The following is a 12,609-nucleotide window of genomic DNA, read 5'->3' on the forward strand; positions in this document are numbered from 1 at the left end:
CCACACCGCATGCCGCGCCAACGAACAACGAATCCATCCTACAAATTGCCGGGCGTCGTGGCAGGCAACAAGCCGAAACACTGCGGCAACATCGGCACAATAGCAACAGCAACTGTGCAGCAAGCGTGCAATTAACTCTTGTGCGCCAAGATCAAAGCGATTAATGCGGCTCCAAGTTCCCAGACGAATGGACGGAGGCCAGGGCACTTGGAGCAGCGCAGCGCAGGGGACGGAAACGAAGACCCAGACGAGATGATGCGGGACTGGATGGGGGAAAGGTATTCCAAGCCTGGTATGGCGCTGTATCGTCTTTTCCATTCTCGTCTTTCTGGGCAAAACAAAAAGATATTGTACGAATAAGTTTTAGGGTCCTAATCCTGAATGAAGGGACCTAAACATCTAATAGGCCTTTAAGCCAGACGTTCAAGAGGTAAGCTTAGCCAGTGTTGTTATCCAGGCCACGAAAAATACGTAGGTAATATCTGAAATATTTTACAGCATTTTTGCGATGTAGATATCTTCAAATATATTTTTACCATTTCGCTTTTGAAAATATTGCATACTTTTAAGTGCAATGCTACTGCTTAGTACCCCCAGTATTCACCAGATTCGCTGTAGATTTTACAGAAAGACTGGTAACAAACTGGTTAAAGACCAGTCTTGGCCCAGATTTATCGATAGCCCGGGGGAAAGCAGGTCCCCGATATTGTAAGCCCGATTTGTTTGGTCAAAGCACAGCCAAAGCCAAGTTGCAGACCGGTTTTGGCCAAGAAAGAAGAACGAAGAAAGATCGAGTCGGTCGACCAAAGAGAAAGCATGATCGGTTAGTTGTTGTTGACGTGTGCACCACTCTAAGAAGTGTTTCAATTTAAGCGGCCAAAACTATATAATGGCAGCAAGTGTTGTTAAAACCCCCAAGTGCCCCAGACGAGGATCTGTCAAAGATGTGGCCCAAAGCGCACATAGATCAGGGCCCACATCTAGCAAAGAGGCCAATTGGTAAGCGCGGCGAGATCAAAACAAAAGAGAATTTTACTGAAATTCCTCCCAAAAACCCCAAAAACAGGAACTGGTGGCTTCTCCTGGCCACCGTCTTCCTGGTGACCTTCGCCACACGCTTCTATAAGGTCACCGAACCGGATCACATATGGTAACTGAACCACTTTTAAAAGTGACTCGCCGGACTAATAGATACTTATCTGTTTTACAGTTGGGATGAGACGCATTTTGGCAAGATGGGCAGTTGGTACATCAACAGAACTTTTTTTTTCGATGTCCATCCACCGCTGGGAAAGGTTGGATACTGATGATACAATACTCAAGCAAGTCAGGCTAACCAATTTCAAATGTTTTAAAAAAAATAGATGCTCATTGGCCTCTCTGGCTACTTGACGGGCTACAATGGAACGTTTCCGTTTGAGAAGCCAGGCGACAAGTACAACGAAACGCGGTACCAGGGCATGCGATATGTACGTGATTACAATCCCTGTGAACTGCGTCCTATTAATTGATCTCACCCACAGTTCTGCACCACACTGGGAGCTCTGATCATGCCCATGGGATTCGATACTGTCTACGATTTGACCCGTTCCCATGAAGCTGCTTTGCTTGCGGCTGCCTATCTTATTTTCGGTTAGTGTAAAGACGTGTGCTAAGTTAACCCTCTTATTTGCCGGCTATTTCCTACGTTTAGATGTGGGGCTCTTGACCCTCAACCAGTACATCCTGCTGGACCCTATCTTACTATTCTTCATGATGGCCTCCGTCTGGGGCATGGTCAAGGTATCGAAGTCCACGGCCTCCGGAGGATCGTACGGTCTGCGCTGGTGGTTCTGGCTCTTCCTCACCGGGACCATGTTGTCCTGCACGATTAGCGTTAAGTTCGTGGGTCTGTTTGTGGTGCTGTTGGTCGGTCTGCATACAGCCACTGAACTGTGGCTCATCCTCGGCGATTTGGGGCAGCCCATTCTGGAGACTGTTAAGCAGTTGGCCTGCCGGGCCATCACCCTGATTGTCTGGCCCATTCTCCTTTATATCCTGTTCTTCTACATTCACCTCTGTGTCCTTAACCGCAGCGGCAACGGAGATGGGTTCTATAGTTCGGCCTTTCAGTCCAGGCTGATCGGCAACTCCCTATATAATGCCAGCATGCCCAGAGATGTGGCCTACGGATCTCTGGTGACCATTAAGAACCACAAGACGGGCGGAGGCTACCTGCATTCGCATCATCACCTGTATCCCAAGGGATTGGGCGCCAGGCAGCAGCAGGTCACCACTTACACCCACAAGGACGAGAACAATAGGTGGCTAATCAGGCCGCACAACAAGAAGGGTCTACCAAAGGGCAAGCCCCAGATCCTCCGGCACGGGGACCTTGTCCGCCTGACTCACATGGCGACCAGGAGAAATCTGCACTCCCACAACGAACCTGCGCCCATGACCAAGAAGCATTTACAGGTCACTGGCTATGGCGAGGTGAGCACCAACATATTTTACGTTTTAATTGGCTGGGAAAGCTCATGTGGTACACCTCTGACGAACTTTAGTTGGGCGTAGGCGATGCCAACGACGCATGGCGCGTGTTGATTGTGGGCGGCAAGGTCAACGAAACGGTACACACGGTCACCACCCGTCTCAAGTTCATCCACCTGCTACAGAACTGCGCCCTGACCTCCAGTGGGAAGCAGTTACCGAAATGGGGGTTCGAGCAGCAAGAGGTGTCCTGCAATCCCAACGTGCGCGACAAGAACTCGCAGTGGAACGTCGAGGACAACGAGCACAAGTTGAGTAAGTAAATACTACTAAAATACTTTGGCTAATATTAAATTACTTTCAATTTACTTCCGTCCGTTCAGTGCCCAGTGTGAGCTTTAGCGTGTATGCGCCCGGCTTCTTTGCCCGCTTCCTCGAATCCCACGCCGTTATGCTTCAGGGAAACGCAGGACTCAAGCCCAAAGAGGGCGAGGTCACCAGCAGACCCTGGCAGTGGCCGATCAACTACAGGGTGTGCATAGCAGAAAAAAACAATTTTCGGTCAGAAGAAGTAACACTTTCCTTTCCTTTCCTTTCAAGGGCCAGTTCTTCTCCGGCAGCAGTTACCGCATCTACTTGCTGGGAAACCCGTTGATTTGGTGGAGCAATCTGGTTTTCCTGGCCCTTTTCGTCACTGTTTTCCTGTGGAACGCAGTCGTTCAGCAAAGAAGAGCTGGCTTCGCCCGATCGACGGCCCAAAATCAAGCCCAAAGTCCCGATTCGGAGACAGTGGCCCAGGGAGAGGAGAGTGAGCACTCCACCATGGACATCTGCAGTTGCTGTACTCCGGTGAAGGAGAAAGTCCCAAAGGCAGTTCCTAGTGGGTCCCCGGAGGCACCCAACCCGGCGCAGTCTTTACGGGCGGCCGCCTGGCTTTTTCTGGGCTGGATGCTCCACTATCTGCCCTTCTGGGCGATGGGACGGGTGCTCTACTTCCACCACTATTTTCCGGCCTTGATCTTCAACTCCTTGCTGACGGGTAAGCAGATAGAAGCTGTGGCAAACTTTAACATTGTTTAAAAGCTAATTAATAATATATATGTGCCTAATACTGCCAATACTACACCTTTTACCGTTTGCCATTTTGAACTGATTTTAAATAATTTCGCACAGGCGTTATGTTCAACTACATTATGAGAGTTCTGCCCAAATGGATTCACCACGCTATCCTGGGACTGGTTCTCTCGATCCTGGTCTATAGTTTTGCCGCCTTCTCGCCACTTGCTTACGGAATGAGTGGTCCTCTAGCCAACGAGCCCAACTCTACAATGCATAATCTCAAGTGGCTTTCTACCTGGGAGTTCTAGTTAATATAATCTTAAGCATTTTGGGGTTAAATAATATTTTATAATTAATTTTAATAATCCTTGAAAGCTCCAGAACATAACTCGTATGCATCTTTGTGAAAATGAAAACTCCAAATAGGCAATTATTTATTATTTATGAGTAGATATAATGATTAATTTATAGAATACGCTTAACTCTACGTACTGTTTACAAACAAAAACAAAAAAAAAAACATTGGTAAAGTAGCAAAATTCGCGATAAGCCTAAGGGTTAAAGGATCTGGGGATCCGTGTCCCACGATCCTGCGCTACCCATCAATCGAATATGCCCAGCTCATCAAAGCGACGCAGGGTGTAGCGCAAGGTGTCCGTGGTGCGGGGATTGGAAGAGAACATCAGCTGAACCTTCTTCTTGGCGAAGTCCTGGTCCGACAGCGCCTCGATGCTGATGTCGTATGAGTCCTCCTTCTTCATGGTCACCATCGGCAGAAAGGCGTAGGACGAGAAGAAGCCGTACAGCTCTCTGGCCCGGATCTCCTGTTGAATATCCGCGTAGCTGGGCACAAAAGCCGAGTGCATCCGCTCCAGGCTGTCCCTTAGGGAGGCGTAGTACGTCTGGATGAGGAACTCGCGCCGGTGGATCAGCACGTCCAGTTGGACGCTGCTGTTTAGGAAGAAGTTGATGTCGCAGCCTGGGCTGCCGAAGAAGCTGTTTTGGAAATCCACCTGGAATTGCAAAGAGCCCACAGATAGTGTTCAGAATTACAATTAATGGAGTCAAGACACTCACGAATATGGCATCGATGGGCTTCGTGGGCTGCTCGTCGTCGTATTTATACATGAAGTTGTTCACCCACAGGTCGCCATGATTCAGCACAGTGATCTCTCCGGGCAACGGCCGCCCGGTGGTCACGAGGTTCTCCTTGATGTTGTCGCAGTGGTGGTGCAGCTTCTCTGCCAGCAACTCGTAGCCGGCCCACTTGGAGACGACGTTGGCCAAAGTCCGGCACTGGAGGGTCATGAAGTTGATGAATCGCTCGTTGGTTCTGATGTAGTTCTCGTCCAGCATTCCGGTGGTGAAGTGCTCGCGAACACTGGGTTCCTGCAAGAGAGTCCAAGCCAATAAAATAAACATGAAATCAAAAAACTAAGAAATTCCTGCCATTTTTACCCATTTCTGATTTTGATTTGATATTTGCTTTAAAATGGCAAAGAGAGAGTGAAAATGTGTGATTGTTAAATGTGCTATTATAAAATGAAAAGTGCAAAATAAGTATAGTTATTAACCATGTTCTACTATGTGATGCACGTACAAAAGGTTCACTGTAAATGTATTTGACTGCATTTGACGTAATCACTTGATCAGCAAAAATCCCATTGATAGGGAGGGAGCATTGATTTTTTTTATTAGGTAATGCCCATTAATAATTCTATAATGAAATGAAAATCGCATTAATTGCGGATGAATAACATAGCAATGGCGAGGGAACATCCATGTTACTAGGACTTGAGATAATCTCTTGATCTTCATGTTGCTAAAGGATTTTATCGAAATTGTTCTACTCTTAATTTCTTTTCTCAATCGGTGGCTGTTCAATTTGATATGATTGATAGAAGTAAGCAATTAAAGCTCTCAACTTGGCACTCACCTTCTCGGCCAGCACCATTGAGCTGGCATGGAACTTTCCCAGCTTCTTGAGGATGACCACGCAGTGCTCCTCGTTGAGCCCGCTCTGCCTGCTGGCCAGCTTGTAGCCGTACTGGGTGAGGTCGTCAAAGACGATCGTTTGGATGGGCTCGCGGGTTGTGTACAGGCACTTGGCTCCGAACTTGGACCCGTCGCCGATCAAGACCTCCAGTTTGCCGAGGACGTCGAAGTAGAAGATCTTCTCGCGCAGATACACGGCCAGCTCCTCGAGGAACTGAGTGGCCGGCGTGATGGCAATACTCTTGACAATCAGGGCCAGCTCCTCGTCCAGCTGCCTCTTGCTGCTGCGGTAGAGGGCCTTGGCCCTATAGATTTTGCTGCAGTAGTTCTCACCGCCGCCACCGCTCGACTCGGAAAAGATGATCTTCTTGATGTCCACCCGCATGTCTCGAAGTCCGTCTTCAAGCGCCGCCTTGAAGAAGTCCTCGTTGAGGTACTTGGGAGGCTCGTGGCCCAGTCGCTTCTGCTTGTCGTCCAGCTTCATCTATCCAGCTGTCCTTTCTGGCTACGAAATAATACCACGATCTCTGGTTTTCAGGGGGAGGGTCACCTGCTTCGGCGGTTTCTTCGACTGGGAAACTGCCGCCCCGCCGGCGCACTTATATATATTAAGCCCTTATCAGCAACAGGTGCTGTCCGCGGCGCAGTCGGCTTCGACCGCACCGATATTTGTCGCCGCACCATATCTCTATCGACGACTACATAGTATAGACCAGACCAAGTGCTCCACAGATGCAATTCCAGTGGGGTGGGAGGCTTCAGGCTCACTCCCAGGTAACGAGAAGTAAAATAAAGAGCACCCAATATAGAGCTCCAGAACCTGGTTTTAGTTAAAGTGAGGCCACAACTGTATTCCCAGGGTTATTCCACCGGCTTTCAATGACTGTGTGCTGGCTTGAATTATAATCCTAGGCGCCCCCTAGTATTTTTGTCGGCTGATCAATCCCTTTGGCCACACAGCCTCTGGACTTGTCGCTCGACTAGATCCCATTCCGATCCGAAAACCTCTCGGACTCTCATTTCTAAAATGCTGTACACACCTAGGCGAGCGACGTGGTCGGCATACCTCGAATGCCTTCGCACACAATATATATAGCGGACGCACACCTACATCTGGACACCTAGCCAACAATAACCACGGCCGTATTGCACATACCACATAACGACAAAGCAGATTGAGATAAGACAGATCTAGGGACTTGGGTACTCGTACTTCACCAAACTCCAAGATGTGTAAAATGCTCATCTCGAAACCTGACTTCGAGAGAGTTCTAAGTGTACGCCACAATTGTAGGGGACGGTTGATGATCGGTGCACCTGGCTTGGGGCATCCGTGGAATACTAACTACCCAGATTACAGTGCTCAGCACGTGGTTGAATATTAATCTAGTCGGGGAGTGCTAATCGATTGTAATTGCAATTAATTACCAGGTGCGGCCATATTTGTAGCGCCAGCAATCCAAAAAGTATGCAACTCCTAGTATGTTTAACTGGGCGTACTATCATACGCAGACCAACGCAGATCCCGAATTCCGGGAATCATATGGGAAGTTCCCACTAAATCTGTGGAAGTCCAGAAAGCGGATTCTGTCGAAAAAGCTTGACCATTCGCCCTCGAATGTGATTTATCGTTAGATGGCACATTCTTGAAAACAAACGTGGAGAGCAATGTCTTTGTTCTGATTTGCTCATCAGCAATACATATAGACATTGCGTCATGTTCGGGGCTTGAGCCATGGCCAAGTGGCTGAATATGGGTCTTGAGGCGCATGTAGGGCAAATCTAGATCCAGGTATATGCGATCCGAGCTCTAGAAGCCATCAGCACAAGCCGTCGGGTGAGTCAGGGATCGAAACTATACGTGCGAAAGAGGATTGAACTTGACAACAATGGAACTGATATACTCACATATCGCCTTTAATCGCGTCTGGGCGCCGTCTATTTAGTTCACCATGTGTCTGCTCGAACTACTTGGACATCGCCCTTGACCCCAGAATTCGCTTGCTCTTCCGATTGTACATACATATACATGCATGTATATGTGCCCACGTCTCGGAACTAATCTCAAATGACGTATTGAACTACAGAGTGAGCGATCTAAAATTAAAGGCACTCCGCTACAAAGTGGCCATGACAATGGTGAGGTGTAGCATCAGAAGCCACGCTATCTGCATAGCAGATTTGGTTTCCGAGGAGCGTACGGCGACGGTCCAAATAATTGGGGTCGGCAGGCTATCAAATTGGACATCGACTGCCGTCCGTCGGAAGTCGGAATCCTCAATCGATATTCCAGAATGTACATATATGTACGTACATATGTACGTATTCCGTTTGAGCTAGCTGTGGGAATTGGACCTTTAGGATCGGAGACTAAATCGCAATCTTGTAGTTTGATCCCCAACAAACCTGCACTCGATTTGCGTTGGTATTAACTAGTATTTAAAAAAAAACCGGACACATCAGATCTTCCAAGGCATTGATATTATCAAGTCAGCAAGCATACACATAAGGCAATCTTCGCCCGGAGTAGCTTCTGGAAGAATCATGGCAGACAGTATGACCTACGGCGCTGCGATCGCAATCTGCTGTCTTTTATTTGCAAAGCCCTAAACAGGCAAATACAAAACCTTCACACACTTCCACTGCTCGCATAACTCGCTGACCACGACGATGTAGTGGAAACAATAGGAGCAATCTGTGTAAACATTGATTCCATTCCCAGCCGATCCTATCTGAAGATCGAAACTCGACATACCTCGATAGATAAACGTTGCGATTACCGGTGCATTCACTACGAGGCTTGATAACTTGATAATTGGGCCTGTTTCCCTATGTGTACACCGTTCATGAGGAACACAAGCCGTGCAAAGAAGTTGTTGGCTCTCATTTGGTACCGCCCACTCGGTACAGACTAGAGAGTGTTTAAAAAGCAAAAGGTTTTACTATACAGACATGCGACATGGTTACGACTTAAGTGCTCAGTCCTTTGACGCAGCAGACGTAGGGAGTTTTGCGATCGCCTTGAGCGGAACCACTTGCAGTCCTCGAATTGTGTCAAAACTCAAGTAGCAACAAAGTGTTTACTTGGCTTTTCATGCCATATCTGCTTCTGTTCCAGAGCCAGTGCCAGAGCCAGAGCGGGAAGGGTAAGGGGTCGGAAAGAGAGGGCGCGATGGCGGCACGCCACCAAAGTCAGCGATTGCGATAGAAATACTGATGAGATAGTCCGTCCGGCTATTCGAAAATTTTCTGCTGCGCAAAAAGTTGCATCAAACACAACCACAATACTTCCATTTTTCTAAAAAAAAAAACGATTTAAAGCACAGATGTCCTGGATTCCGCATCTAGTTGTGTCGTTAGATATCGGGATACCGGCAAAGGCTCCCACGGCAAATCTGTCGGATCTAAGTAGTTAGCTGATCAGGAGTAGTGTGCTTTACGCGAGCTGTCTTTTACTACAACATTTTACTTCTCTGCGAGGAACTTTCCCTGTGATTCCCTACTTTCCAACAAATACAAAGAAGCCTTTTAGTTTAAAAGTAACAGGCATACATGCGATTGGCGCCTTTATCGATGCACTTAGTGACGCCTGGTCACACTTTTCGCAGTGACTTTTCGGGTAATCGTTATCGCTTGAAGTAAACATTCGATAGAGAAGAAATGGATCTGCGCCGGGAGCTTCTGGAGGCGGAGTCTAGAGCGGATCAGGACGAGGCGGAGCGTCACTCGCACTTGCAGCTCGTCCGAGAATTGGACCACAATGTTGGCGTGCCCGTGGGCGTGGCGGCAAATCGTCTGCAGCAACTAATCGCGGGTGTGCGAGCGAGAGGCCATCACGACTTGTTGCGTCTTTGGCAGCTGTGGCTCAACGAGCTAATCTTGGCCAAGAGGATAATTCTGGCACGGTCTCACCTACTAATAGAGGAGCTAATGGCAGGAACAGAGTTGAAGCCGTCCGCCGAAACTGTCAACTTGATGCTTACTGTGCTAAAATCGACCCCGACGGAGAACCTGGCTGGGTTTTGGCCCAGATTGAGCGCATTAACTCATGCCAAAGATATGGACGTCGCTCTGTTGCTGCTGCAGTGCCAAGACCGTGTGCTGGCCGAGCTGGAGGAATCGCCGGAGGTGGCCGGGCACAACCAAGATCTGGTCAACTCCCTCATCGACATGCACTTTGAAGGACACTGGCTGGTCGCCAAGGAGCAGTTGCCCCTGCTGTTGGCGCAGAGCCTGCAACTGATACAGAAGCTGGTGACCATGCTGCCCGACTTTGCCGCGCAGAGAGTCCCCGAACTGATGGGGCTAGTCCAATGCTATCTGCAGTATGGAGCTGAAGGAGAAACCCACCTAAAGCCCCGGAAGTTGCCGCCCGCACACCAGTCGGCTGCCTATGGGCAGGAGAAGGAAGAGGAAGACCAGTTGCTGGCCCAGATGTCCCGCCCTTGCGGTCGCAAGAACAAAGTGCGCAAGATGCGTTCGCTCGCCAAACAGCGGAACCAGGCGGTCAATGAACACCATGAGCCCAATCCGCGAGAGCGTCTGGTGCTGATGGGTAACCAGGACTACGGCTGCTTAACTGGAGACTCGGGCGAGAACGGGCTGCCCTCCGATTCGGATCAGCAGCAGACAGAAAGCAAGCACCATCGGCAGCAAGAGGCCAAGGTGAGGATCTCCGCATTACATTTGCTCAGCACCTTGACCAACCAACTGCCCCGCCGCTCGTTTTACGGCTACTGGCACGTCCTGTTCCCTGACGGAGACGCGGGTGGTTCTCCCCACCTACTGCTCCTTGGTCTGAAAGACACCAATTTCCGTTGTCGAGCTCTGGCCCTGCAGGTGGGAGCGCAGCTGTTGTACGGTTCAAAGGCATTCCTCAGCCAAGCATGCTCGCTTGGACCCAGCAACTTTACGCCGTTTGCCGTCAGCTTGGCCAGCTCTGTATTGACCGCTTATCGCATCTTGATTGCCATCCTCGAGCGAGAGTATACTCCGCCTGTCCTGACCCAGTGCCTCAAGTGTTTGGCCGTTTTGGTGCAAGCCACGCCCTTTCATCAGTTGGAAATGGGCTTTGTCTACGAGTTTGTGGGCCACGTAAAAAAACTGATAAAGAGTAGGGACCCTCCGGTCGCCGTGTCTGCATTACTGGTCATGGAAATGCTGGTGGGCACATCCAATCTTACACCGGAGATTGCCAGTTCAATAGGACTGGCTCCTAGTCAGAGAAACCTTCAAATGGAACACGCGAGCACGGCGGAAACATACCAGGAGATGTGCGACTCGGATGCGGAGATGGAACTCGAGGAGGAGGAGGAGGAGGAGCAGCAGCAGCAGCAGCCATTGCAGAACAATGCGGCGAATCCCGTCCACACAGTGTCTCCATCTATTCCGCGCAATTCATGGCTGCTAAGGCAGGTACTCCGCTTTCTGGAGGACATGAGAATTCCATCCGCCGTGCGCTTGGAGTGTTTCCAGGTGCTCCAGGCCATGGCCACACACATAGGCCTGCTGCGAGGACATCAGGTGCGTTTGTCAAGGGTGATATCCGCTGGGCTGACTGATCCCGCTAGAGAAGTAAAGCTGTACGCCGCACGCTGCTTGGACTCAGTTGGCTACCAGTTAGGCAGACTGTTGCCGGAACCTGCAGAACGGGAGCTGCAGATATCCTTTTGGCTTACCCTGCTGCCGGCCACCTATCAAGCCTACGATTCCGCCGGGTTCTCCTTGAAGTGCGCGCTCTGCGACGCCCTGTCCAACATGGGAGCTATTAGCTTTGAGAGACTCCCGGATGGTCAAAGGACCGCGCTGTTGGCCTTCCTAAGCGGCTGCGCCAGCGACGATCATGAGGAAACACTGGTCAGGGTAGCCGCTTTGCGGGCTATGGCCGTCTACGTGCTGCATCCCTCGCTGAAGACGGATCTTGGATTTGTGGAGAATGCAGCGGAGCTGACATTGCGCATCTTAGGTGATTCCCAGCTCTTGGCGAGAATCAAGGCCGCCTGGGCCCTGGGGAACATCAGTGACGCACTGGTGGCCGGTATTCCCAACCAGACCGAACGAATTTCCGCCGAACTTTTGGAACGCCTCATCCAGGCGGCCACCAAGAGCTGTGCCGATAACGACAAGGTCAGGGCCAACGCGGTGCGTGCCCTGGGAAATCTTTTGCAGATCCTGCAGGTCCAGCCATTTGGAAACGGTGAACTGATGCAAGTGGCCATGTCTAAGCTGCTGGACTGTGTAACATCGCCAGGCAACGCAAAGGTGAAGTGGAATGCATGCTATGCCATCGGAAACCTAGTGAAGCACAGGGCTTTCTTTGCCACCAACCGCCTGGCTGGTATCTTATTTCCCACCCTGTGTCAGTTGGTGGTGCAGCACGCCAACTTCAAGGTGCGCACCAATGCTGTCGGAGTTCTGCTGCAGGTCGAGCAGCGTCAGGACTTCAGTGCCCACTTCCCTCTGCTATGGCGTTCGCTCCTGGACGCTCTGGTGCGCTCTAATTTACTGGAAAGCTTCGAAGAGTACAACCACCGGGATGCACTCCAGCAACAGTTGTGCCTGGCCATTGCCCACCTACTGTTGCTGGCCAGGAGCTCGGATCTGCCGATGATGCGAGAGTCCCTAGAGGAGGATCGCCTAGAAGAGGTGCGGGCCACGTGGCGGCGCGTCGCATTCCGCATTGTTCCGGAGCAGTCGGATCCGCTCTTCACCTGCAGTCCTCTGCTGGAGCAGCGTCTCCAGGGGGAGGTCAACAATCTGCAGCGCTGCGCCTTGGCGTTCATCACGAGCACACTCCGCCTGGACCCATAGAAGTCTCCTACATAAGCCTCACCTACATAACCCACGAGCCACAAAAATAAATTCATTTTAATCTAGCGCAACAACATTATTGCATCATTTCTCGATCTTAGAAACCAGGCGCGCAAAAAGATAACCGCATGCCAAACAGTCAGCTGATCAGTCTAATAAGCGCTTCCATAGTGATGCCCGCGTGCCTCTGAATTTCGGCACCCACCCATGTAATACAAGGGACTTTCGTGCCTATCGTGCTAATTCGTGACACGAACATCAAGAACAACTAGG

The 12,609-nt window shown here is 50.2% G+C and overlaps 3 protein-coding genes across 3 annotated transcripts; 2 read left to right on the forward strand and 1 right to left on the reverse strand.

Moving 5' to 3' along the window:
• Nucleotides 1-674: 674 nt before the first annotated feature.
• On the forward strand, nucleotides 675-4,086 carry LOC6724810 (protein O-mannosyl-transferase 2). The gene is made up of 10 exons (XM_016173280.3): nucleotides 675-999; nucleotides 1,067-1,150; nucleotides 1,211-1,295; nucleotides 1,365-1,469; nucleotides 1,524-1,632; nucleotides 1,694-2,475; nucleotides 2,547-2,787; nucleotides 2,856-3,004; nucleotides 3,073-3,511; nucleotides 3,646-4,086. The coding sequence occupies exons 1-10, from the start codon at nucleotides 890-892 to the stop codon at nucleotides 3,837-3,839; spliced, it is 2,298 nt and encodes a 765-aa protein (XP_016037591.1). The 5' UTR covers nucleotides 675-889; the 3' UTR covers nucleotides 3,840-4,086.
• LOC6724811 lies at nucleotides 3,932-6,127 on the reverse strand. Its single transcript, XM_016173165.3, has 3 exons — nucleotides 5,468-6,127; nucleotides 4,609-4,920; nucleotides 3,932-4,544 (listed from the first exon to the last, which is right to left on the reverse strand). The coding sequence occupies exons 1-3, from the start codon at nucleotides 6,008-6,010 to the stop codon at nucleotides 4,134-4,136; spliced, it is 1,266 nt and encodes a 421-aa protein (XP_016037593.1). The 5' UTR covers nucleotides 6,011-6,127; the 3' UTR covers nucleotides 3,932-4,133.
• A 2,967-nt stretch (nucleotides 6,128-9,094) lies between these two features.
• On the forward strand, nucleotides 9,095-12,407 carry LOC27208313 (HEAT repeat-containing protein 6). The gene has a single exon (XM_016183913.3). The coding sequence runs from the start codon at nucleotides 9,187-9,189 to the stop codon at nucleotides 12,334-12,336; it is 3,150 nt and encodes a 1,049-aa protein (XP_016037594.1). The 5' UTR covers nucleotides 9,095-9,186; the 3' UTR covers nucleotides 12,337-12,407.
• The last annotated feature ends 202 nt before the right edge of the window (nucleotides 12,408-12,609 follow it).

This window comes from Drosophila simulans, chromosome X (assembly GCF_016746395.2).
Source record: "Drosophila simulans strain w501 chromosome X, Prin_Dsim_3.1, whole genome shotgun sequence".
Lineage (NCBI taxonomy): Eukaryota > Metazoa > Arthropoda > Insecta > Diptera > Drosophilidae > Drosophila > Drosophila simulans.